This window comes from Poecilia reticulata, chromosome 15 (genome assembly GCF_904066995.2).
Source record: "Poecilia reticulata chromosome 15, P_reticulata-male-v2, whole genome shotgun sequence".
Lineage (NCBI taxonomy): Eukaryota > Metazoa > Chordata > Actinopteri > Cyprinodontiformes > Poeciliidae > Poecilia > Poecilia reticulata.
Genome location: NC_088844.1, coordinates 14016265 through 14044133, shown reverse-complemented (window position 1 = coordinate 14044133; position 27869 = coordinate 14016265). Strand labels below are relative to the sequence as shown.

Sequence of the window (27869 nt, the reverse complement as noted above, 5' to 3'; positions counted from 1 at the left end):
CCAATCCACGTCAGTGACGCAAAGTCCAGTGAAAACACAAAGAAGTTTGATTCGTACCAAGCCGCTCACAACTGAGCGCTGATTTTGTACCCTCCAAAACTGACTGCGTATGTTGGAAAACACTCAGCCATACCTACTGTCTGAAGCCATATGGAGCAAAAGTTACGTTTCTTATTTCAATATGGGGACCAGATGTGTTGCAGCTGCAGCGGAATGGATTTACTGCCCACTGCAGATCAGCACAACCTGGGACAGCCCCCTCCGTTTTCTGTTCAGAAAAACAGAAAAAGAAAGAGAGAGAGAAAGGAAAAAATCACAACTCCCAAATCTAACTTTTTTCCCCCTCTCTCTCTCTCTCTCTCTTTTACCACCTCCGCCCAAAAACTTTGCCCGTTTTTAAACTGGTGACCACAGCAGTGAAGCAGTAGCGAGAAGAGGAGGAGTTTATCTCCTTTCTTCCTCCCCCCCAGTCGACAATCTGTGCCTGCAGGGGCTGAGAATATGACAACTTAATTGCTTCTCTGCCCCCCCACCAACCCCTCAGGCTCTATTTTCTTTTTTTATACTCAGCTTCCCGTGCCGTCTGCCACACCTGCCTGCCAAGCTGCAGCTCCAATGGGCGCGGCTGGGACCCGAGCCCAAATCTGTGTTTTGACTCGCCTGGGAAAGTTGAGCGAAAAGGCACAAAAGAAGCGAAGGGAGTTTGGGGGAACATCCCCGCACGCTCTGCGCGTCAGCTCCGCACTGACTCACTGTTCTTCCACGGGATAAGTCGCTGCGTCCTGAGAGGAACCCGACTGCTGTAAGGAGAGTGCTTGAAGGTATGGAGAATAACACTGAAGCTGGAAGTTTTTCTCTTTTATAAAACTTTTTTTCCCCCCCTTCATTGTCTAAAACCTACTTATGTTGGATGTGCGGGTATATATATATATATTTTTTTATTTTTTTAATTTTTCTTACACCTGGCCTTTCTTGCATCTCTGCGTTAACGACTGCGCTCTGGGAGTTTTGGTGACGGGCTGTCGTGTTAGTTTTACAGACTGGAATAACTTTAGCTTCCCTTTGGCTTCCTCCTGAGAAGTACTTCTCGGCTTGTTTGTTAAATCCACCAGGGGGTTTTTTGGGGATCGTTTTTCTGTTACAGAACACCCTCTTTTGCTGTGCTATTCACATCCTTCTAAATATATTCCAGAGGACCTGTCCAAGCTGTGGCTTTATACATCAACCCTTAATAATTGCTACCCAGATCAGTTACAAGCTATAAAAAGGGGGATGACTTTATAGAAACTTTAATAGGATGCTAACAGCATTTAATTTATGATGTGTGTGTGTGTGTCAGTTTTTTATCTTTGCTTTCAGAACAGATGAGGAAATGTATGTTTCTAGATGTGTTTATAACAGCGACTGCGACCTTGGTATAATTTCAGCATCACAAGCCCCCAAACAGGAATACCAATGCAGTCAGAGGTCCCTTATCTGCCAGGGTGTGGTCAGAGGATGATCTTTTAGAACTGTGCACTGATCCGCCTCAGCTCCTTTTGTGTCTTTGTTGTTTTAGTTTCCAAAGACACAAAAGTACTCCGTATATGATCCATCGTGGGTCTAATGTGGTTTTCAGCATTCAGATGAGAGGTGAGCGTGGCAGGAAAAGTTTTCTTCACAGAGGGGAGTGTCTCAGTTAATACCACTGAAGGCCAATGTCCAAATAAAAGGAGCCGCAGAGGCATTCGACTGTGGTCTTTAAAATATGATCATGCGACGGATGTGGGGGGACGTTTTCCAGTTTTGGGCTGGATGAAATTTCAATTAATTGCTGTAAACAAGCAGCTTTTGAGGTCTTACGCCCCCCTTTCATTCGAGCACAACACTGTTTCTTGTTCCTCATCAAACAGTTGCTGAAATCTTATTTTCCACATTTACAGACTAACAGAATATGCATGACGGTGGCCAATGTTTTTTTTCTTCTTCTTCTTCTGTCACCATCTCACTAGATAAGATGGGATGGACGAGTTAACAAGGCAGATGGAGATCTCGGGAGAAAAGGGTGAGAATGCTTGATTTAATCACAAAGTGTTTAAGATGACAGACAAGAAAAACAAAAAAACAACTAGAGCACAACAATTTATTTTTTAGAGTGAAGTGACAAAGTTTATAAAATAAGCATTCGAAACTTGTATGAAACTTTTTCACCTTGGTGACGGTTGTGTTTCCCTCTTTTTGAAGCCGTACTAACACCATGCACGCTTTTACTGGTTTCCACATCTCAGCGTTCGGGTCGTCATTTTCTAGATATCTCTTTTTTTCTTTTTTTTTTTTTTTACACAACTTGCAGCTAAATGTGAAAGCCTGCAGCTGTTCAGGTCCAGCAAACAAGAGCAAATGTCAGATGGTAGCTGTGTTGGAGTGTGTAATCAGCTTCTCCGTCTGCTTATGTTACTGTATGTGTCTCCTTTGAGAGAAAACTGTTGAACCCAAGAGTCAAAATGGTAGTCAGTGTTCTTCTGGCTTCGGTCTGACATTTTGAAACCTGATGTAGGAAATTTCTTTTATACAATTATAGATTTTCTTATGTGTTTGTTGGATGATTTGAAACAAATCAGTACCTTTTTCTCGAAATATTGCCCTTTTTCTTATCAACTTCCCCCTTTTTGCAATGTATTTGATATTTTAGGCTTTCACAGTAGATGTCTGCATTGTGCAAACACATGGCATAGCTGAACAGGATTTTGTATCTTTATAAAGAATGTGTAAAATATATTTAGCAGCACATTTATAAATCAGGTTTTGAGGGAAATAGTATGACGAATTGTATCAAAAATGATGCATTTCTAGAGCTTTAGGGTTAAAGAGTGCATATTCTTCTAAGATAAATTAAGTCCCAATGTTTTAAGATTACATTTCAGTTTTTAAATTAAAATCAGACAAACTTTTCGCAATGTTGACTCACCTGGAAAGATAAATTTGATTGAGAACTGAGTTGACTATTAGGAAGAAACATACCATAAGAATAGGAAATATTAGGAATATCTAGAATAAATTTCAACAAGTGGATAGCATCTGTGTATTTCAGTCAGAAATACAACATACAAATAAAACCCAGCTGGAGAAGGAGATTCCAGCCAACTTAAGTCATAAAAACAAACACCTGAGATACACGTGTGCTTCAAAAACCTCAAGAATCGACTCAGACTTGTCGTCTGGGACAAAAGTTTGTTAACAATCTTTACTGAATTGATTATTTAAAAGGCCAACAGCAAGTCTTAACGTCCACACAAAACTCTTAACTCGAACGAACCGTGCTGTAACAAAAACGCGGTCTGGCTGATCGTCATAAAAATCCGTTTTTGGACTGTTATTGTGAAGAAACGGCAGTGAGATTTTGTTTCCACAGTCCAAACGTTAAGAGCAGCAGAGTAATGATTAGGTTTAGCCTCGACTCTGAAACAGACGGAGATCCCTAAAAGGAAGGAGAGCAGGAGCAGAACAGACGTGGAGGAGGACAAAGAGGCGACGTGCAATCCAAGTGGAATGAACATTATCTTTAAGGGAAGCCAGCAAAGCGAAGGGAAGAATTTGGTTCATAATGATTTTTTTTTTGTTTCGCCTACAATTTACAACCTATACTAGACAAATAATCATTTCGCAAAAGCTTTAATTTCCTGCCTTGAGGTTGTTCTAAAACCAGATCCTAATTGCAGTTCGCTGCAAGCGTGCACACGGATTAGGAAGGAGTTGTTTGTGCATAGTACTTCTGAGAGTCATTCTGCAGGATGAGTTCTGTTTAATGTAGTAGCTTCTGCATAACAGGCACCAGCTGACACAGCAAGTTACTGTGGAAAGAAGCAACCAAACAATGTCGCATACATTCTGACCTTAACGGACTAACAAACTTTCAGATCTTCACAGAATAAGAGCCAGATGAAAAGACAGATTCTGACATGCAGAGACAGTCCACAGACGGATTATTAGAAAAAAAGAAATGTTTGATTTGAGGTGAGCTCGCGTTGGCTTTTCTTAAATTCAACATCTGAGTCTACTTTTTGTTCCAATGAAAATATAGATTTAATTAATCCCAGCCAAAGACCTCAGGATCCCGTCACATTTGGAGCAGAAAATTGTCTCACATCCACCAGCAAAGGTGGCGCAAAATTTTATTGGGCCCACAGCACAACTAAAGTCTATTTTTTCAATCATCCAAACTTTATTGTTTGCATCTAACATTCCTAGTAACGAGTTACAAGTCAGAGGAATAAATTGACTACACAACAAAAATGTTTTCTTGACCATCAAAAGTGAATCTCTCTACATTATTTATCAGATAACTGTAGAGGCGAAGTTACATGCCTGACTCATTTCGTCCGGCAGTCAGGTCCGACTTAAAGCTTCAACATGACTAATTTAAATTTCTTTGTCTAAAAATCCAAATAGGGATTTGTGGTTTTCCTTTTACTTACTGGATATATTTAAATCTTAAATACATTTTCCCATTTACCTCTAAACTGATTAAAAAGGCTCAATCATGATAAATTACTTAGAAATTTGAAGTTTTACGGTTTGTTGTTGCTCACAGTGTCGGCCCCCTGCTGGCCTGAGAGCCCAAAGCACTTTATGTAACGTTGTGCCCTGCTGATCTGTCCACCAGAAAACATTGACTTGTCAAATAGTTTTACAGTTTGGTGCACTTTATTTATGACTCAGCAGTCAGGAATTTTAACTGTAGTTACATAGTTGTCATTCATTAGGGTGAAAGTTTGCATCGGAAGATTATTCCAACTTCAAGAATAGGAGACATGAGTGAATTGATGAGGCCAAAAACTGTCCGATAAACAAAGAAACTCAAAGTGTCTGTGTTGTACAAGAATAAACTCAAACCAGTCAACACAGTCATTGTTCTCCTTCATCTATTAAACATTGTTAGTTGAATTTATTGTTCCGAGACGCCTCGTTTGATGGTGTTATTGAGAAAATATGCTGCTGCTGCTGCCTGAACTGAAACTGGGCATCAGTTTAGTAAGCAGTCAGAGCACTAACACAGCAGTTGTTAAAATAAGACGAAGCTCACAGAAGTAGACCAAACACACAGCACACAGCGATTACTGTTTGTCTTTTCATCAGTTCTGACAGAAAGCGTAACCTCCACCACCCGACTGGCTTCTCTCCCACCAAGTAAGTCTGCTTTCGCCTATTTTTTATTTTTTTTTACGTTGTTGTTGGTATACAGCAAAAAGTGTAATAAAATCACGAGGCTAGCTATTTCTAAAGGAAGTAGCTGAGTAACAGCTTCTTTTTGTTTTGCTGTTTGTCTTCTTGTTGCCAGAGGGAACCAGCGGATCAAATCACAGGAATATGTCCAGCGGTGCCGGAGGGCTGGGTTTTGAGAAGAATGTCTTAACGCAGAACAGCAGTGGAACCTACTTCTCCTCATGTGAGAGCAACTTTCCACTCGTCGGCTAAGTTGTGGGAAGTTGTGGGTTTGTCTCCAAGCAAAAGTTTGGGGATGTTGTATTTTTAAGCCCCCGGTAGAGCGGAAGATTTCTGGGCTTGTGCAAGAGAGAAACTTTAAAGAGCTTCCAGGCAAAGTGGAGGAGGCAATCTAAAGTCGATGCGGTGGCCGCTCAAACAAACGGAAAGCAGAGTTATACTGCAATTGAGCTAATTCAGTTGTTAACAAGCCAAATGCCACATATGAACTATTAGCAATAGGGAAGGATTTTTCAACTTTCCGATAATGCACGTTAGCAGGCAGTCAAAAATGATCAATCAATTCACTCCCATAAAAAAAAAATCAATTAACTTGCTACGTCTTGTGTGTGGAATTCAAAAGTTTTTACGGTGATATCTTTGTCTTGTCTTTTTTATGGATTCACAAATCAACTGGGCATGTAGGGATGAAATTTTAACGCTGTATCATCACCCCTGCATGGTCAAATAACAGTCAATATATTCAGATAAAAAGGTCAAGTTTAAAATTTCAAGCATCCAGGATGCCGAGGTGACTGACATTTTTATTAGTGCATTTTTATTACAGCATCATGTGGTATGAGATTAAATCCTAGTTTATTGTCAGTGATATTTGAAAGACAGTATCAGTCCTGTTGCATTCGCATGTGCAACAGAACTGATACTGGCGTAATGAAGGCTGTGGTGCTCATGTGGCACAGATTATTCAACATGTCCAAAATATCAGTGGTAGTCTAACCTCTCTGGTGAGCAAATTGTACATGCTAAAGAGTTAAATGCACAGTAAGGCAATCTTCTAGCTTTATCTCTTGCGACATTGTGTCTTCGTACTGAAACACAAAAAAGATGCACTGATTACTGATGCTGAACACACAAAAAAAAAAAAATCAAGGAAGAAAAAACATAAATCCAGAAAACGTCCTTTGAACATACCACTTTGAGATCATTATGACATCCATATTTTGGTGAAATGTTTTTGTGACTAGCGTTTGGAGGAAAGCAACTTTCAGATTTTCTGTGCACTACTTAGATTATCTTAAATGTAAGCTCCAATAATGTGTACCTTATTGGAGCTAAGTCACCTAGGTTGTTCAAATTCGAGTTCATTTAAAAAGTATTTATTTATTGTCTCCCCAGCCTCTATAGGCGTGACGAGTAACTACAGCTCCTCCTCAGGAATCTACCTGGGAGGAGATTCCTCTGGAGGAGGTGAAGGTGGCGGAAGCTACATCGATGGAGAGGGCTATGGGAGCGGAGGAGGAGGAGGAGGGAGAGGAGGAAGCAGTGGAAGCACTTATCTTGTGAGCTCCGTGTCAAAGGTTCGGTCCAGCTCGTCGGGCGGTGCCAGGAGAGCTCAGACTGGGGGGTCATCAGTGGGGCTGTCGCCAGGTTTCAGAGAGAGGAAGACCATAGCAAGCCGCTCGGGAGGCTACGACGGTATGATCCTGAGTTGCCACCAGAGGCGGCCACAAATGGAAACAAAAAACTTGAAGGAAACGGGCATGACTCACTGGGAGCGCTAACTCTTCATATGTGTTTTACTTTTAGGGAGTTCCAGTGGTAATTCTTCCCCAGAATTTTCACGCAAAGACTATGGGAACTACTGTAAGACTGAAACAAGTATAGTATCGAATAGTTTGTGATTTCACAGATGTGTTTTTGATGTTTCCTTCCATTTTCCTTCTTAGGCTCCGGCGCCACAAGAGGGAGGAGTGAAAGCAGAGGTATTCAGGTTTATTCCCCATTACTATTCACGCTCCGTCTCGCTAAGTTGTCTTGGCCTGCTTTTTTTTATTTTTTATTATTAAATCAAGATTCCTTAGTCTAATGTGTGCTTTGATTTCTTCTTTTATTTTTCCCAGAGAGCGAGATCAGAGCCAGATTACAAAGTGCCTCCCCATCTGCCGGAAGATGTAAGACCACTGGAGACACTGATCCTTTGGCAGTTGTTACGCAACTCCTCATAAAGCACCAAAAAAAAAAAGTTTTCTGAGAGTCCTTTCAAAGAACTGCATTGCCGTTAAATGATTTCTCATGCGGGGTTTTTGTTTTTGAGTTATGTCGCTGTCAGATGTTTTGGCTCAAAAACTGCATATCACAAAGTCAAATTCCAGCTCTCACATGCCTTGACATTTTTTCTATTAGTTACACATGTATAGTTAGTTATATGGACAGAAACAGTAAGGGCGGGGTTGAAACAGTGACAGCGTTGACTTGCTCTACAGTAAAACAATGTGGGGAAAAAGGGGCCAGATCACGGTGGCAGGAATGGTACAAATGAGTCACTCTTGTTCTTGAAGCAAAATACCGAGGAGGAAAAGTGCTGCTCGTTGCGCCCCCTGCTGATTAAAGTCAGTAACTGCTGTTATTCAATCAGTGATATAACAATTGTTCAGTGCCACCTTTGGACTCTTACAGCGGGTCTCTGACTTTTCCATTGTGGCAGAAGAAGTGCTATTCCTCAAATTACACAGCATAGCAAAAATGATTGTAAAAACGAAATGTAGAATGTAAAAAAAAAAAAAGGTTTTCTCTCAAGAACTTCTACCTTTTACATTTTTTTTCCCACTGTGGGGTTCTTCAACATATCAACTAAAAACAATTTTACTGAAAATACAAAAACACTGAAATGATTTACATCACAACCCTTACTAAAGCTCATTACAAGTGCAGCATTTTGCCTCCTTGAAATATATACATATAAAAAAAATAAACAAGTTTGGAAAACAACTTGGCTAACTTCTGTTTGATAACCCAAGGAGACGTAGACTCAAAAGAAGGAATATAGCTGACTAGATTGCTGAAAATGTATAATAGTATTATACTTAATAATGATTACTACCACTTATTTGTTAATTTTGTTGTGTAGTTACATTTTTGCATAAGTTTTAAACTTTTTTTCACAGAGAAACAGCTAACTGTATAACAAAACGTAGCTTGGTTGAGCTAGCTTCTACCTATCTCCATGATGTTATCCATGATGAACTGATTTCTTTAGGGCAGCCGGGTAATGAACAGAATCCATGAAAAAACTGATGTTTAGAGAGATAAAAGAAAATCACAGGAAATCTAAATTTCTGCAAAAGCTAACTGCTTTAGCGTCATTGCTAAAGCTTTTGACTCATTTTGAGTTTTTGTTGTTGCATTTCAAGAAATGCATGTCTCAAAAATGCCACTATTATTTTATTGCATTAAGATTTCGGTGGAGAAATAAACAATAAAACATAATTTTCTGTCAATAAAATTCTACAAAGAGCAAAACTAACAAAGCAAATTTTGCTTTTCAAGCCTTTGAACCTGAAACCCGTATGCAGGCAGGTTTAGTGCCTCAAGGGTTTATTTATTCAGAGATTTTTCTTTTGACCTAGTTTTTTATAATTAAAGTTAAGTTTCCACTAACATAGATCTGCTGTTTGAGTTTTTTGAACGCTGTTTGTGTGTTGCCATGACGTGTTAGGGGCAGAGTTGGAAGATGTGAAGAAGCTGCTGAAGGGACGCTCCAGCAGCGTCAGTCCGACCCGCTCCTCCGCCTCAGTCACCCTGCCAGTACCTAAAAAAGCCAGCGTGGAGACCAAGACCGTCTCAGTGGCCACTCAGTCAGGTATATTCTGTTACCGGAGCTACAAATATGCATGTGCAGCACACTCATAGACACTTTGTCTCTGACCCAGATGATTTAATCTAGATTGCTATTCGTCCCACTGTCACTGCCAGGCATCTTATCCTTTAAAGTCCAAAAACGTTTGTCATTCTGGTATCTAAAAACACGACTTTAATAATTGATTGGAGTAAAACCTTAGCAGTGTGTGATATCTTAATAGAAAAATATTGTTGTCCATTTTGAAGCAATTGAAAAGTAATATTTGAATGAATTAAGTATGCTTTATGAAAATGTTTGCAAATTTATGGCAAAAAAATGAAAAATAATATTAGGGTGAACTTGATGGAAAAGGTGTTTTGTACAGGCAAGATCACTGTTAGATAGACAGTATCTTTGTGCATCACACAAAATAGAGGAAAACAATTATAATTAATGTTTAACATGAAATGAGTAACTAGAAAATTATTGAACACGTAACTGGCATCTGCAACCACGTTTATTTAAAATTGTGTTATATGTAATTTATGGTTGCAAACTGAGTTACTTTTAAATAAGACAAATTTACAGCGTTTGTTGAGGTGTGACCTGCAGAGTCAGATTTTATTTTATTTTGTTCCTGAAACACACGAAAAGGAAAAAGTGTGCCATACATTTCTAGATAGAATTAGTGGTTTTTAATATATCAAAACAATATATCACAATTAGATTATCACCTTTTCTCTGTGTCAGAGTTAATAAAAAAATATAACTATCTCGAATATTGCAGCTCTCATTCTGATTCATAATCCTAATTCAGCCATTTACCTAGTAAAGCTGTGCAACATTGTAAAGCTAGAAAACAGAATTTCAGCTTGTTAGTGTTATGAAATGATCATTTAGTGGTGTTTAGTCTTATATAAAATATACTTAGCTCTAATAAAAATATGATAAAAATAGACTAAACTAATAATGTAAGGTTAATTTCTCTCATTTTTATTTTTTTGATGATTTTCTCCAACAGCTTCGACTCTGTTTGAACCTGTAGTTCAGACGAATGGGTTCCACACTATCGACGTGTCGGGCCTCTACGACAGCAGACTGACGTCCAGGCAGCGCGACTCTGGCGTCCAAACAGGCCAACACACTGTCACAGTAAAGTCATGCCACTGTGACGCTGGAGTCAAATCCAGCCAGTATGATGTTAGCCTGAGTTCAGGTCAGTACGATACTGGTCTGAAGTCAAGCCAGTATGACGTTTGCCTGAGCTCAGGTCAGTACGATACCGGTCTGAAATCTGGACGATATGACATGAGTCTGAAATCGGGTCAGTACGACACCGCTGGGAGATCAGGCCAATACGACACCCTGGATTCAGCCTTTCCCACTTTCTCCTGGTCCACCTCCACGCTGCCCTCCTCCACGACCGTCGTCGCTGGCAACACCAGCAGCTACACCTACCAGCTCGGTCAGGTCAGCGCCAACAACATGTCGGGAGGCTCCCCGCCGCTCAGCCCCATCCAACAGCAATCTCTATCAGGTCAGAACCATCAATTGGAGGCACGCCTACAGGAATATGCAGATGAATTTTGTGCACTAAATGTTTTAATTGACTAGAAGCGTAACAAAAGACAAACTGCTAAAGTCTTTGGTTAAGTTGGTCATTCTGTGTCTGCGTCTGTGTTTCCAGTTTATGGTTTTCAGAATAATCTGGCTCCCACCTCTATCGGTGTGCTCACCACCAGCGGCGGCAACGTAACCGCTAACCTGGGAGGTAATGGCTGCTTGCTTGTGGAGTATCAGACATCTACCAGGCAATAATGAACCAAAACAGATCTTTTATTTAGAGAGTATGCTTGATTTGACAGGGTATGGCGTCCAGAAGAACGTGTCAAACGGCAGTGCTGTCATGAGCTCAGGGATCTCTACAGGTAAGCATAGAAAAGACTGCCTTTTTATCTGGATTTAAAAAAAATGTTATGGACCTGCACAATTTATCTCGCTGAAATGGCCTCTGAATGGGTTTTATCTTCTTTAGCCACCAGGTCCCAAACCGATGATGTCTACAAGAGAGACTACAGATATATGGCCTCTGAAAAGGAGAACGTTCCTGCCAGGAGGGAGGGAGAAATGCTCATTCTGGCAAAAGACAGTGGCAAGCAGTTTACCACCACCAGCAGCAGCACTCATATACCAGGAGGTGAGTGGTGAACTCATGCCCCCTTTTGGAGAAAAAGGGGCATGACTCATGTCTTACGAGGAGACACAGCACTTCATTTAAACCCAGGATCCCACATGCTTAAGCTTCAGTATAAATATCAGTTCATTTATCAGTTCATTTTCTGGCGTCACAATGGAAAAAAAGTAAGACACAAACACAGAGCCTACTTAACAGACTGTGTTGTAACCCTATATTTTCGTTCAGCACTTATATTGAAAGGGGTGCCAATTTCCGGCTGTCCCAATACGTCCCAATAGGCAATTGAAAAGAGGCTATTTTTTCCCCTATTGTGTAGCCATATGACTCAGTGGTTCCCTGGAAGATGAGCCATTTCGCACAAATCAAAAAGCGCTACCGTTGGTGATGTAACGCACATTACAACTGCAAAACCACACATGATCTGTATACTGTAGCAGTATTTTTGTTTTACCATGTGCTCACCACAAGGGGGCAGCCAAGTTCATTGATATAATTGGATTGCGCAAAAAGCTAATTTTGAGTGATTGTTTCCCATTATCCTCCAGGTTCACTTTCAGGAGACTCAATAAAGAAGGAGAAGCTTATTTCCAGCTACGTTGACACGGGCACTCTGAAAGCAGAGACAGGCAATTCATACTGTAAGCATAAATTCTACCTCTCTTTTCAGAAATATTAGTTTTCAGTGTAAATAGTGGAGATTGATTTTTTTTTTCCTCCCCATCAGATGGATCATCCGGAGTCCTGATGAAAGACAAGGCAACCTATGCAGGTATATTTTTAGTGATGCGTTCATCAGAGGCTTTTAGGTGTCAATTCTGAAACATTTGGTGCTTTACTTGCAGTATTATCACAAACTGAACTGAAGCCACCTTTAGCATCTTTCTTCTGTTTTTGATGTTTTATAAATGAGAAAAAAAACATTATGTTGACAGATTAAAACGATTGATGAGACCTGGGATTTAACTACTCAGGTTAATCTGCTGTTTTCAGAGATCCGCAGAGACAGCGGCATCTTTGGGGGAGGAGGACTGTGCTGCTGCTCCGACTCCTGCTGCTCCTGGTGGAAGTGGCTGCTGGGCTTGCTGCTCCTCTGCCTGCTTCTGCTCGGGCTCCTGTTTGGCCTCATTGCATTGGGTAAGAGGCTTGTAAAAGCATTAATTTGATTGAAGTAATACTAAGAAAATAAACGTGTCCCTAAAGAAACCACCTCAGTCCTGAGAGTTTAGAGTCTCAGCACCACAAGGTGTCAGAGAGAGTTTTTAGGCCAGAAGAATGTGCTGTTGTAGCTTTGGAGAAGGTTATTTCACAGCACTGTGAGACAGTACATGTGGTCCCTTTTCTTGGAAATGTGATCGCTGGACGGCTCCCTCACTCTCATAAAGTCTGGCATTCATTGGTGCAGCTTTAGAAATTGTTGCTTGGTGACATCACATCACACGACTCATCTAAGATCTCTGTGCAGTGAATGAGTCAACAATCTGCCTCCAGACTGATAAAAATGTGATAAACAGAACTGTAAAATCTACTTTTTTTAAATTTTTTTAAAGTTATTAAACTTACTAAATGTAGCAGATCATAGCATGGTTAGCTTTTAATTAGCAACAGACTCATGTTAATGTCGCCCCCCTGTATAAATGCTTTTTGTAAAAGACCACTTAACTTTTCCTTAACTTTAGGTTTTATTGTTAATTCCCTTTTTGATTTTTATAGCAAAGTTAAGTTTGGAGGCTTTGGAGAGCAACTGGCACTAAAACTCATCATACAATAATTGTTCAGCAGCATCAGAGTACTAACCGACTTATTATACATTAAAGACGCATGCAGATTAACTTCATGTATTTTTTCACAAAGGTGCTATAAGTCAAACTTTGACTTCAGCAGCCAAACACGGGTAATATGTGCAAAGAAACCCATCAAGTTTCTCAAAACAAACAAAAGAATATTTTATAGTACAGCGGCACAAACATGTTTCCAAATGAGTGCGACATGTATTTTATTTGCAAAAGACTGTTTGTAGGCCTTTTTGTTAATGAATATATTCCAAATCTAAGAAATTTAAACTCTTCATGACCAAAACTAAGTCAAACTGTTGGAGTCTCACTGCTAGAAAGAGAACGGATGGATGGAAGCGTCACTTTAAAATTCTTTCCATTCACTGCAACTCCGACAGCAAGGTTTCCGTCTTGATATTTCTCCCCTGAGTACCAATGTCATTATCGCCCAGAAAGATTCCTGCCTGAACTGAAGCTACACCACCTCATGCCAGAAAACACTCTTTCAAGGAAATAGCCAGGTTTATAGCTGTATTTGATTGTCTGATTGTAAACTTCTGCACTGATTTGTAGTAAAGAACCAAATTCTACTGCCGGTAGATTATGATGACTAAAAACCTCACAGAAGTATCTGTTATGTGATACACACAAAGAAGTGTGTGTAAAGTAAGGAATGGAATGTGAATGAAAACATCTGAAAAGTGTGGCATGCATTTATATTCCCCTCATTCACCCTTCCTGAGTCAATACCAACTAGCATCACCTTTTCTGTGTCTGCTTTGCACATCCAGAGACTGAAATATTTGCTGATTTGAGCATTTTTAAGTCTTAGTGTGTGTTTTGGATTTATGTCTGGACTTTGACTGGGCCATTCTAACACACACATAATGCTTTGACCTGAACCATTTAATTGTAGTTCTGGCTGCATTTTTAGGGTGGTTATCCCGTTGGAAGGTGAACCTCTGGTCGAGGTCTCAACTACTTTTCAGCCTCTAGCAGCTTTTCTTCCAGAGTTGCCCTGATTTAGCTGCTTCCACCTACCATCATTTCTGACCAGCAGTAGTGGTCTTCTACCGCACGCTGTTTTGGCATATTGACCAAAATCTCAACTTTTCTTACACATTCTCACTGTGCTCCTGCAGGGTTTATCGCAAACTGCAAATGGTACTTCGTATTACCTTCTTTTGTCTCACCTTGTCACATTTCCACCTGTGCTGTGGATCTACAGTTTCTCCAGAGTTACCACAGGCTTGTTGGCTAAATACTTTGATACATGCTCTCCTTGTCTGACCTGTCAGTTTAACTAGGCTACCTTGTCTTGGTGTTTTTGCAAGTTGCATCATAGTCTGTTTGTTTAAAGCTGTGAATACCGTTTACTTTCTCCACAAATCTTCCCAAGATCTGGCTGTGGGTTTCTAGAACAGATTGATTTACAAGGAGATTAATTACACACAGATGGACCCTATTTACTCAATAGGGAGCTTCAGTCGGATGAAATTGATTTTACTTTGGGGAAGACTAAAGACGGCTGAATAAAATGTGTACCACATTTTGAATTTTTCTTTTATTTCTCAATTATAAATCACTTTGTGTTGGTCCATCACATAAGATTGCAGTAAAACACATAAAAGTTTGCAGCTATAATATTGCATCACATCGTAGCCCTGCCTCTGTTTATGGCTTTGTGCACTAACAGGCAATATTTTACGATTAATTTGCCTTTTTCTCACAAGTAGATTACGCGTTTACGTAATGTAATTTTGACGGCACAAGTTACTTCTCGCATCCTTTTTGATGTCCTGGATGCTGATTAAGGATGTAAATGTATCTGTTGTGAATTGGTGCCTTAAGTATGCTGAAGAATACAAAATATTTGTCAAATTAAACACAGAAAATTTTCATTCTTTCAGCCGAGGACGTGAGGAAGCTCAAGAAGCGAGTGTCGACTCTGGAGACCGAGGTCTCAGTCGCCAATGCTCACACTAGTCGGCTGTCAGGTCCTTCCAATGACATCAACACCTATGTGAGCGGTGCAGGTGGAGGTGGAGGTGGAGGGGGAGGCACCGGCACCGACAACACACTCGTCCATGGATTCGGAGGTGCAGGTGGAGGTGGAAGCTCGGACTCCAAAATGCAAATCATTATTGCTGGTGCTGGTGCTGGTGGTGGTGCAGGCGGATCTGCCAGTCGGAATGATGTTGATGTCGGCGTTGTGGGTGCCGGTGGTGCTGGAGGGGCTGTGGGAGCTGGATCTAGCTCCAGTAGCAGCTCTGGTACCAGTTTCAGTGGGAGCGCCGGCAGTGCTGGTACCAGTTTCAGTGACGGTGTCAGTGCAGGCAGTGCCGGTTTCGGTGGCGGCACCGGCACCGGCAGTTCCGGTACCAGTTTTGGCGGCGGCACCGGCAGTTCCGGTACCGGTTTTGTCATTGGCACCGGTGTTGGGACCAACGGTGGTGTCGGCGGTGGGACTGCAGTGAGTGGAAGATACATCGATAGCGCCTTCCTTCAATTGGCCATCCATCAAATGTTGAGGTCAGAAATGCAGTCACAGGCATTCAGAGGTAAAGCACAAACACACACTCTCCCACATGCTGCTCTGAATTCAGTTGACTGATATCCTCTTTTCTGACTCAGGCTTCCTGGCATCCTCAGTGCAGGGAGAGAGGGGATTACCTGGACCTAAAGGTACCAGTAAAACACAGTGTTTTTTCATGAAAACCAAATAAATGAAACTTTTTTTAATGTAATCTGCTTATTTATTTATTTATTTATTTATTTATTTATTTTTGCCCTTTTCAGGGGACTCTGGATTGAAAGGTAAGCAAGAAAGATGTCTGTTTTCCATTTTTTCCTTTACAGTTTCATGAAAGTAAAATATTTTTCTGTATCAATAGGGGAATCTGGTTTCCCTGGAATTCCAGGTGTGTAGCCATTTTCTTTGATCAACCAGCTGATTTTCACGTTTTCCTTTGGATGGTCAAGCGCTTTCATGATATAATCATCCTGACTTTGACCTTTACTTTCAGGCGCACCAGGTCCAATGGGACATGCTGGTCCTGAGGGTCCCAAAGGACAGAAAGGAAGCCAAGGTAAAGAGATTGCACTATGCTCTATTGTGGTATTGATTGGTTGGTGTGGACTGATGACTTTAATGCATAAATGTCTGGTCAGGTGAGCATGGAATGGAAGGGCCACCGGGTATCAGGGGCCGCGAAGGACCACCTGGGCCTAGAGGCGACCTAGGACCTGCAGGCTTAGGACTCAAAGGGGATAAAGGTATGGCTCCTTGTAGGAGCTGTAGGCCGTTACTGTAGTATTTCCGGTTCAGAAGCAAGGGGGTTTCATCATGATCTCGTGTTTGGGTTTCTCTAGGTGAAGCTGGATCTGTTGGACCTGCTGGGGCCCCTGGACAAAAAGGTAACATCAGCGGAAATAAACGTCAAATTCTGTAGAAAATAAATAACTAGATGAAGTAAGACTGGATGTTTCTATCAAGAGCCTTCTTTGGTGCATGAACTAAAACTGCCACCAGATGGCAGTGTGGAGTCATTTTTTTTATTCAAGCCTTGTTCAGAGGCGCCATCAACAACCTTCCCACCAGTTTCAGATGAAAGTGGAGCTCACTAATCAGATCACAGTTACCCGCTTTATGTGCAAATAAAACATGCAGCCGAGTCACAGTGTGGCCCGTCAGAGACACAACCATCACAGCTCTGCTGCTACGTAACATCAGTCAAATGAAGTGAACTTCATTATTAACCACCTAGCTGAGAATTTCCCAGGATGCATTTGAGTTTGTTTCAGTCGCAAAGCCTCAACGAGGTTAATGTGGTGTAACTTAACAGACATGACGTGAGAAAAGTAAGTAATGTGAGACATTCCAAAGCTCAGCGTCGGTGCAGACATGAAAGACTAAAGAGTCGGGATTTCACGTATCGAGAGATAAACTGTCCTCTAGTCTGTGCACCATAAGACATTAGAATATTGTTGAAAAGTAAATGTACATAATCATACTCATAAAACTGACTTTTCCATTGCAGCAAAATACAGTTTCTCTCTTACATGAGACCAACAAAAATGATTAAAACAACTCAGAAATGTTCAATCACAACTATTTACATAAACATACATAAACACAAATGAGATTATTGGACTCTTAGTTGTCCAGTGGATATTTACATATTAGTGAAGAATAGAAGAAACTTTAATATGTTTTTGCTATAAGCAATACAATTTAGCAGAACATGTGCAGCAGCCATTGGAGAATCTTTAGCTTTTGAATACTCAAGAGACAATATTTTGGGATTCATGACAAATGCTGTGCTCCACCTTACCTATGTATGGGAAGTTGAATGGAAGGAAAAAGTGAGCCAGCACATGAGGCGCACGATCACAGAAATTAAATGCCTGTAGAGGCTACGTTTGCTGAGCATCTCGCCTACAGTAATTCATTAACAGTAAGCCATATTCACCAAAATAAACATAAATGCTTGACATGCATCACTGTAATGAATCTGAAATACATGGACCTTTTGATACGCTTCATTTTTATTGAGATGATGATGTAACATCCTATTTGAGGCGAGCGGCGACTCCTCCTCTTGCTCCACTGCAGCAGGTGTTCCTTTTGTAAAATAGATGTTCACTGAACGCTACAGTGCAGACGCAGAGTCAGGTAGTCATGGTGATTTATGTTTTGTTTTGTCCATAGGTGCACAAGGAATCCAAGGGTTACACGGGTCGCCTGGTCAGTTTCCTTCTTTCATACATACACACTTTCCCAGTTTTAGCAGCTGACAGTGTGATTTGATGTTCTCCATTCTTGGTTTCTTGTACGTCAACCAGGTCCTCAGGGTTTCCGTGGTGAGGCGGGACTACCTGGACCAAAAGGTTGGTTTTACACACGGTTTACCCTCTCACAAATAACAACAAAAGCATAGCAAATGTTAACTGTTTCTATGTTGTGTGTGGCGCTCATGGTGATTTCTCTCTCTCTTTCTCTTGCAGGTGATAGAGGGCTTGCTGGATTCCAAGGACTCAAAGGTTTGCAGCTCTCCTCTTACTTTCAGACCTAATGTGGAGTCAGTGAATGATCTGGATCAGTTTTATTTCATTCTGGATTTTAGGTGAAACAGGTGAAAAGGGAGTCAGAGGTCTGCAAGGTGAGCACAGCTCTGAATTGTCATGAACTTGGTTCGGCCTGCATTGCTTCACTGATCAGATGTCTTGCTTATCAGGGGAACCTGGTTTACCAGGACCAGCAGGAGAGAAAGGCTCCAAAGGATCCATGGGTGAGTCGCAGGACTAACTAATCGAATCTGACATCATCTTGCTGTTCCAGACAATTAACTGGATCCTCACTGGTTGCTTGGAAGCGATAAACACTATCATTATGCGACATCTTGTTTTTGTGGGTTTATTTTCGAAATGATGAACTTTTTTGCCTTTTGTCATCAGGACTTTCTGGACAAGATGGTGAAAAGGGATCAAGAGGTAAATTAAATATATTTTTGCAGCAGGACAATGCCACACTGAACTTTATCTCCCAAGAATGTCTGAAACGCATTGACCTGAGGTCATCATGAATTCAGTTGTTTGTTTTATGGGCTTCAGGTGACCAGGGACCACCTGGACCGCCGGGACTCAGGGGCCCTGCTGGGCCTCCTGGAGATGCTGGACTTCCAGGTAAAATCCCTTCTTTAAAATATTTGTTGTTTGACCACATGCTTATTTTCTATTGCTGTAACACACGTTGCCTCCTTCCCCCTGTAGGAACTCCAGGGCTTCAAGGACCACCAGGTAGGCGTCTTTTTAAGGAAGCAGCACAAAAATCAAGGACACTAATTCAGTTCTTTTTGTTTAAAAAGATGGTTGGAGATTTTTGAACTGACATTCTGTTAAAACAACGTAAGCACTCAAAATCTCAAAGATTCAGATTGTTTGCCCTTGGAGACTACAGATGATGTCTCATCCAAGACCCAAGGAAACTTCTACAACACACACACACACAAAAAACCCTGATCTCATGTTCACATTCGGTGCACATTTTAATTACGAGTCAGAAAACCAGTTGGATTTGTAGTTTGGTCTTGACCAAGCAACTATAAGCAACACAAGACAATAACAATGATTTTCTCTCCCTGCAATCAAATACAAAAGGAACATGTTCAGAAATGGTACAGCGCCGTCTGCCACTGGTTTAATGAAAAACAAACGGTCAGAAATACCAATAAACAGGTTATATCTGAAACTGTAACCGAGTTACGTAGCAGCTGCCATATTGGATTCTCTAGCTGGGACTGCTTGGAACTCAGAAAAACCAATTTTCGAATACACAGAGAATGAAACAACTGCAAATTAGATAGAAAGATATCAAATGCTTCTGACCTTTTCAGAACCTCTTTTTTTTTTTTTTTTTTTAAGTCAGCTCTCATTCCTGTAATGTTTTCCACGTCGACGCTGTTCTTTGTGTTGTTAGGAATTCCAGGAAATCCCGGTCAACCAGGAGCCAAAGGTACAGCTGCTGTCCACCTGCAGAGCTTTCCTTTCAGTGACCGTTTTTCAGCTGTTTGACGTGCGTTTGTGTTTTTAAGGTGAACCCGGTCAAGCTGGACGAATCATCAACGCAGGTGAAGGAAATTATAATGACAAAACACGTTTTGACACACTCGGTGAGGCAGCAGCTAACGGTGCAGCGATCTCTGTCGTTCCCCAGCCGGCTCTACTTCTGTTGGCATTCCAGGGCCACCTGGACCTGCTGGGCCCCCGGGTCCCGCTGGTCCTCCGGGACTATCAGGTCTCTCTCTCTCTATCTCTCTCACAGAAAAGATTCCTGAAAAGTTTTTGCCATCTGTTATGATAGATGGTTGAATCTGGTTACTGCTGCAAGTAGAAACCAGCTGATGTTTTAAATCCATCTCTTCAGGTCCCATTGGCCCTGCTGGTCTGCCTGGCCCACCTGGTAGGTCACTGTAGACACATATTTTCATTATGTTTTAAACATTTTGCTCTTAAATGGCAAGTCTGATGGGTGTTGTCTTCTACTTGACCCTGCAGGTCCTAAAGGTGACAGAGGATATAAGGGAGAGCAGGGAGAGACTGGAACAACCAGGGAAACCATATATTCATCTACAGCAGAGAGTGAGTCGTTTTTAATCTTCCTGCAGATGAATTTCCAATTTAATCTAACGCAGAGTACGCTGAACGTAAATCTCTCTTTCTTTTTTGAACTAAAAACATTATATTTAAGTCAAAGTTTTCTGACGACGTGGTTGTGAACAATGAATATTTAGAAGTCTTCTTTGTGTATCTCGTCATTTATTTGCATGTTGCCACTCATTGGTGGCGTTTATACAACAGTAAATCTTATATCTGCTCTCAGTCTGCAACAAACCAACATATTTTGACCGCAGCTTAATTTATAAGTCACACTTTTGAACACCGATTTCCGAGTGAATCATCAAAACGCATTTCTTTCGACAAGTTACGGCACACAACTGAGAAATGCTTTGGAAAACATCTTCATAGCTGGTAGGAAGCTCACTGTGAAGTGAAGCATGGCGGTGGCTGCATCATGACGCGGGAATGCTTTTGTTCAGGAGGCCGGAAGCTCACCTTCCACTACAGTGCAAACCTGTTAACATATGGTGAGGCACAACAGAACGGCTTAGATTAACATTCAACTAAAATGTCCCAGTCAAAGTCAAAACCTACATCTAATTGATGGACTTTGGTAAGACAATTATGTTCATAGATGCTTCAAATTCAGTCCAACAGAGCTTGAGCCATTTAGCAAAGAAGAATGAACAATGATGCTTTCTCTAGATGCTCAGCGCTGATAGACTCTGAATCAGCTGCTGCTGCCGTAGTTTCAGGGAAACGTAGTTCTCCTTCGCCTTACAGATGCGCAACACTTACTGTTTGTTTAGCAGATAAATCACTGAGTTTTATGGATGAAATGTGAAACGGTTCATTCGATCTGAGTACTTGATGTGAAAGTCTGATCGGGGGGGATTTTGATTGAAGTCTTTACCTGCATCTTTGTCACTTCCCTTTCTAGAATTGCTAGAGAATTCGGGGAGTTTTCTTTTTTAAACTTGTGGTTCAAAAGTAATTTCTTTTTTCTTTTTAACATTTTATTCTTGGTTTGTTCTTCAGGGCAGTTTGGTGCTGGAGGAAGCTCCTCTTTCCATGGCATACCTGGGCCACCGGGTCCACCTGGGCCTCCCGGACGTCCAGGTGAGAAAGAGAGAGACAGAGAGAGAGATCAGGCGGCGTCCCGAATCCCGCTGACTCAGATGGTTTCTGACGTTTTGTGCTTTCATCAGGCGACTCGAGACAAGGACCTCCAGGACCACCAGGGCCGCCAGGCAAGTATTTGTATTCACTTCTGCAACAGTTGCTACGGCAACAAATGCAGACAAGATGATGATGATGATGATGATGATGATGATGCAATGTCCGGGTAAATGCCATTATGTATCGCTCTTTAGGTTATGGGATACCAGGACCTAAAGGAGAAAAGGGAGATGTGGGTTTCACATCCAGCTCCGGTAAAATCCTAAGTAGTTTTTATTTAGTTTCTGTAGTTTGTTGGAACTTTCCAGCCTTCTTGTGACACTGACTTTTCTGCTGCTCTGCTTATAGGAACATATTATTCTGGACCGCCAGGACCTCCTGGACAGCCTGGACCCAAAGGAGCAACAGGTGATCATGGTTAAAAATCCACCTCCGTGTTCTGACGTTGTAGGTTTGCTCACACTCAATCACCTTGTTTATTTCAGGCTCTCCCGGACCCCGCGGATACACAGGTGCCTTCTGTAGTTCACATTGCACAGATTTTATTGTTTGGGGCTAAAGATAAAACAGCCACGATGTTTGACACGAGTGACTGTCACATGTGCCTCAGGTGAGCAAGGCCCACCGGGCGTGCCTGGGACACCAGGAAGAGCAGGAAGCTCCGTTGCGTATGGAGGAAACGTGGTTCCTGGACCACCGGGGCCTCCTGGTCTCCCAGGGTTACCTGGAGTGAAGGGTAAAGCCGATAAGACGTTGAGATGCATGAATTGCCTCGTTGCTTTGTTGTTTGTGTTTTACTTGAGGACTCATGATGATCACACACGTGTGTGTTTTTCCTTTGACAGGAGACACTGGAGCTCCAGGAATTCCAGGCGCATCAAGAGGTGGGGATTTTCAAAATGTTGATCCTAAATACTCGTCAATCTTGTTCACTGATTGATTGAGAAAAAACCCCAAAACAAAACACAGACTATCTTATGTTTCCAGGTTCAGTCTCAGTCACCTCGGGCCCTGCTGGGCCCCCAGGACCCCCAGGACCTCCTGGCCTCCCGGGTTCCTTCTCTTCCTCCACAGAGATGCGGCAGTACATTTCAGACTACCTGAGTACGTCTTTTTTCCAAGAACAAGGGAGGTGGAGGACGGGAACAAACTACTGACACACCTTTTTTGGTCCATACAGGTAGATACAGACTGAGCAGTTTACCTGGCCCTCCAGGTCCACCCGGGCCTCCAGGACTCCCAGGAACCTTCTCAGGGTCTATAGACGACATCTCTACTCGCATCATTGCATACCTGCGACGTAAGACCTGATATCGGTCGTATAAAGGGGAGCTACCTTTGACCTTGAGGAAAGGTCACGGTTGGCGGTTTGTAACCATGTTTAACTCCCTGCAGGCTCAGACTCGGGCTTCACTATCGGGGTTCAGGGACCTCCAGGACCGCCTGGTCCTCCTGGGCCCGCCTCTGGCTCCCTGACTGTCAGCGCTCTCATTGCCATGCTTCAGAGTGAGTACATAAACAGCTCCCTAAAAGATGTATTGACATCCCTGGTGAAAATGTAAGTTAGAAAGCCTTAAAAGGTGAATATATACATGTTACATCGACCTAATCTCAGAACATTCTGTACTTTTAAGGGGAGGTGTTATGTTATGTAAAATGATTTTTTTCAGCTTTATGTTATGCTATAATGTTATTCCCTCATCAAAAAAAACACTTGGAATGTTGCTTTGATTTTTCATGCATGTTTGAGAAATCCTTTAATCTCCCTTGGCAACCATTCGGGTGAGCCTAAACGCTTGCTCTCACAAAGCACCACCTATTTCCATGGTGCTCCTCTAGACTAGCGGCAGTTAGCAAACGCCCGGTGGAGCGGCACATCTGCCGAGTTCATCATAAGAACTTCTTCTCAGTCCTAAAAAAAAAGTTATCAGACTAGAAACGATGAAACAGAAAAACAAATCGTTCCTATTGTGAAGTACAGTGGAGGAACCGTAACGCTGTGGGCCTGTTTCTCTTCACAGGCTTCCAGAAACAAGGCCTGTGGCTGGAAGCCTTGGTAAAATACAGAGACGTTTTAAGTACAAATCTTGTGTCTTTTTACCAGAAACCTGTAGACTTCTTATTTAGGTGTGTGTTCAGCAATAGAATCACCTGAAACAGAATGACAAATCAACAGAGAAAACGGTTCTGCAAATACAAACTCAACTTCCTTCCCAACACTGAATACTATAAAATGGGCTTAGCGAGGGGAGCAAGAAGAGAAGAGGGAAACGAAGATTCAGGACTGTAGACGATCTGGACCAGAGGTCGTGAACTTCAACAGTTGGTGTCCTGCAGCTATTAGATGTGTTCTTGGTCTAAACACACTTGTATCCTTAACATGTGTCAGGATTTACAGACTCCTGTTATGACAGAATTATTTGATTCAGCTGCGTCGAAGCAAAGACGGCAAGAGACGACTGGCCTTTGATGATCAAAGAAAATGCTCAAAGATCCCTCTTCATATGCCGTTACAGGATCAAACCATGTTCTCTTCTATTGGTTGAAAGAGTGTCTACAAAGTATTGACACCAGTGGTCGCCATCTTTCTTTGGAAAATAATGACTTTCCTCATGTGGGGCGACTGAAAAACTGAAATTCATTGAAATCCATTGCGTCTTTACCTTATCCTCATGTTGGACCATGCAGACACTGAAGTTTCACAGGGTGCATCAGTCTGATCTGTGGTTTGAAATGTCTAGGAGATGACGTGAGAAGATATATGTCTGGACCACCTGGGCCTCAAGGACCTCCCGGACCCCCAGGGGCCTCAGGAGGACTCTCCGGCACTTACAGAATAGAGGAGGTAGCCACATATATCTTCAATATCATGAACGGTAAGAACAACTCTCAGCAGAAATCCATAACCTTGGGAGGTGAGATCAATCACTGAGGTTACTATGACGTTCAGAGAGGGGGATTGCGAGGGGCCCGCCAGGTCCACGAGGTCTACCGGGCCCCCCCGGAGCCCCAGGCGCAGGAGGCTCTGGCTTCACCACTGCTACCATCGACTACTCGGCTCTGATCCGAAGTGAGAGCGCTCTGTCAGTTTTTTTTACCTGTCTTTACAGACACAGAGTGGAAACTAATAACCATCTTCATCCACGCAGATTCAGATTTCCGCTCCTGGATCACTTCCGCTGTGCAGCAAGGTCCTCCTGGTCCTCCAGGTGCCCCAGGGCTGCCTGGGTCTCCTGGTCCTCAGGGGCCCCCAGGGGTCTCCACGGCAACGGTGTACGGATCGGGAGGTCGTGGCTACAGCTTGGAGGAAATTCAACGCTACCTGCAGGGTGAGTTTGAGACAAACTAAAGCCCATTTGAGTTTGGGTTGACGTTTTGTATTTAAAACGGACAGTTTTAGAGATGCAGAGTCGGCGTTATAAAATTTCTCCGGTCTAGTACATGTTCACATCGTCGATGCAACAAGAAATAAAGATGACGACCAAATCAATTTCATGTTTCACAACTTCGTCTACTTTAATGAGCATAAATTTGAGTCCTGTGTGTAACTTGAACTTAATGTGCTCCGTCTCAGGTTCTGGATTCAGAGGTCTCCCTGGACCCCCGGGCCCTCCAGGTCCCCAGGGTCCACCGGGCGCTGTCACCGGATCAGTGACCTACAGTGGAAATTTCCCTCGAGAGAGCATCCGCGCTGAAATTCAACAGTATCTGTCTAGTAAGAATCTAACAGCTCACACACACACGCAAATGCTTTAATAGTAAAAGTAAGTGCACCCCTTAGTTCAGAAATACATGCGTCAAGATGTAATGAGACATTAGCTGCTCCCTATCAGATATGAAATACTAGGTGAATATTTTATTCCGCTGTATATGTTAAAAAAGAGGAGATAATATGAAAGCATATTAGCACAAACCCCTCAGTAGTTGTCAAGCACGGTGGTGGTGGTGGGTTGATGATTTGGGCTCATCTTGCAGCCACATGAGTTGGCAATAAAAATAAAAACGTTTGCCGATTGGGTTAAGCAAACGATGGATATTAGAGGGTTTTACAGTTCTTTTATTCTTCCATCTTATTTTAACGATTAGCACATCTCTGAGAAAGCAGTTGGTGTATTTCCCAGAAATGATAGATTCTTAACCTAACGATGAGATTTCCAAAAGCCTGCCAACATTTTACATTTTAAGTTTAAAAGGATAAAAATACCAATTTTGCTGCATCCTTTCAGCCTGTCGAGCGCTGAAAGTTCTGCTCTCTCTCGCTCTTCTGCAACCTAAAAGAGCTGCGACATGTCTTAGAAAACATGGCTCCCTTCTGCAGTTTCTTGCATGCTGCTTCTTTGACTTATTTTTTTTTTTTAAACTCACTGGCCTGAAAACAGCCCCACTTTGAGCCTCTTATAATAACATCTTCCCCACTGAACAGTGTTAGAAAAATCTGTACTTACACATGGTGTGTAAAATGGTTGAATAAAATGGGCCAAGCTGAAAATTGTTTGATTCCAGTGAATCTGCTGATTTCTCTAACATAAGGACTAATACTAATTAATTGACCCGGGTCAGAAGGTCGTGTTCAGAATATGCACATACGGCAAACCCGCCATACCACGTTCAACCTCAAATTTTTTTTTTCCCAGGCGACAACGTTCGACGTACCATTGTTGGGCCTCCAGGTCCTCAAGGTCCGAAGGGTCAGAAGGGAGATCGCGGAGAGCCTGGCTACTCCCAGAGCTACATTCAGAGCCAGAGCTACCAACAACAGAGCGACGGTCGCTACGGCTCCCAGCACAGAGACGTGGATGTCAGCAGGCTCACCGAGGCGCTCGACTACTCCAACGTCGCCGTGAAAGTTACAGACTACATTAAGAGTGAGTGGACAACAGCCGCTGCGAGATTTTCTCAATGCTCTCTCTAAATGCGCAGTAAATGTGGCAATTATTGACGTTATACTTTTAAAACCACAATAAAATTTCCATTTGTGACATTAAGAAAATGGAAGTATATCGTCAGAGTGAGAAAAAAAATTGGTTTCTGCATCTTCTGATAGGATGGTAAAATGTCTGGTTTTCCTGCAGATCAAGGCTTGCTGCAGCAGTACATCTCAGACGGCTCATGGAGGACAAACGTCCGAGCAATTCAAGGACCCCCAGGTCCTCCGGGGCCTCCAGGACCGCCCGGCTACAGCCGTGTGATTGGCTCCTACGGCAACGTCACAGATGACCTCATGGACTTCTTCAGGAGTGAGGATGCAGAGTTTTAGCTTTCCACAATCTTCATCAAAAACAGGAAGATAACAACGTGGCAACAGGCAAATATTTTTAAACGACTCGTTTTGTTTTCTCAGGACACGGCACCGTTCCCGGCCCGCCAGGAAGCCCAGGTACAAAGGGAGAGAGAGGGTACCCAGGACCCAAAGGAGACAAGGGTAAGATTTACACAAACCTGATGAAACACTGCACCTTTTTAATAGAGACTTTTCATAAAACTAAAGCGAAGAGATTTGGTTTGATCACAGGTGATCCGGGACCTCCAGGTTTACCTGGAATCCCAGCGCCCCTCACCGTCCAGATTCCACACAAAGTGCAAAAGAGAGAAGCAGGTAACTTCAGTGGACACATCCGATCTCAACCAAAAGATAAAATATGTGGAAAAAAACCAAACAAAAAAAACACACAAATCATTAAATATCTGAACCGTTTTCTTTTGGTTTTTTTTATGCAGGCGATAAAGTGGCGGTTCGTCGAAAGCGTCGTCGATCTCAAGCCGGCTTCGGCTGAAGGCCGTCCTGCTGGCCGACGCAATATTCCAAATCAGCTTTAATTATTATTTTTTTGTTCCTTTTTAAGATTTTAGTTGTTAAACTGTACAAATATGCTCTTTACTGTTTCTTTCCAAGACAGGTTGGTTTGGGAAAATAAAAAAAAAAGCATTCATCTCTTATAAAAAATGCTTCTTGTAGAGGTGTTGGCCTGTGGTTTTCAGAAGGCTCAGACTTCACTGTTCAACTTGTGGGTGTGTAATGTTTACTTTGCTTAGTTAGAAGCTTATGTTCCCTTAGCCTGGGGGCAGCTTTTGCCAAGCAATAAGCGGCGGTTGCTTTTTTTATTTCAAATGCAAGCATCTGCTCTTTTTACTTTTTATATTTGCTGACATTTGGGGATTATATGTATCGAGGACTATAGGAAGCGTTGAAAAGCATTTATTTCGCATTGGCCCCGTAAAAAATATTTTAAACCGTTCCGGCCTCTTAACGAAAACACGAGCTAGACTCGGCCTCAAAGTGAGGGTCATTTTACGAAGGTTTGAGATTTACTTGAAAGGTTTTGTTGGTATAAAGAAGAGAAATATGTTTGTATTATTGTAGAGATGGACTCGGAAAAGACACGACTGATTTAATTGTATATTTTTGTGTAAGAGCACTGAATTTGATATTTTCTATATGCCTTTTAAGTGTTGGAGAGAGTAAATTATAAACATGGATGAACCTTTTGGATTAAAATACCAGACCCAAAAAAAAAAAAAAATTAATAAATCTATTTTTGGATTTGGGAGTCTTTGTATTTTT

The 27869-nt window shown here is 42.0% G+C and overlaps 1 protein-coding gene across 2 annotated transcripts; it reads left to right on the top strand.

Annotated features, from left to right (window-relative positions):
• The first annotated feature begins 478 nt into the window (after positions 1-478).
• On the top strand, positions 479-27855 carry col17a1b (collagen, type XVII, alpha 1b). Of its 2 annotated transcripts, XM_008429366.3 has the most exons (55): positions 479-821; positions 1992-2044; positions 5116-5166; positions 5318-5425; positions 6598-6897; positions 7009-7065; positions 7149-7184; positions 7323-7373; positions 8918-9061; positions 10062-10577; positions 10728-10811; positions 10906-10968; positions 11076-11237; positions 11783-11875; positions 11962-12006; positions 12228-12371; positions 14920-15570; positions 15644-15694; positions 15809-15826; positions 15904-15930; positions 16036-16098; positions 16181-16285; positions 16382-16426; positions 17721-17756; positions 17855-17899; positions 18017-18052; positions 18136-18171; positions 18247-18300; positions 18467-18502; positions 18623-18694; positions 18782-18808; positions 19488-19523; positions 19603-19638; positions 19725-19805; positions 19935-19970; positions 20066-20149; positions 21167-21247; positions 21337-21378; positions 21502-21561; positions 21656-21715; positions 21793-21819; positions 21918-22043; positions 22153-22191; positions 22295-22411; positions 22488-22607; positions 22703-22813; positions 24049-24183; positions 24258-24377; positions 24457-24636; positions 24882-25022; positions 25942-26172; positions 26380-26544; positions 26649-26729; positions 26820-26903; positions 27026-27855. In XM_008429366.3, the coding sequence occupies exons 2-55, from the start codon at positions 2002-2004 to the stop codon at positions 27079-27081; spliced, it is 5448 nt and encodes a 1815-aa protein (XP_008427588.2). In that variant the 5' UTR covers positions 479-821; positions 1992-2001; the 3' UTR covers positions 27082-27855. The 2 variants fall into 2 exon arrangements, with proteins under 2 accessions (XP_008427588.2, XP_008427589.2); XM_008429367.2 differs by lacking the exon at positions 1992-2044.
• Positions 27856-27869: the final 14 nt, after the last annotated feature.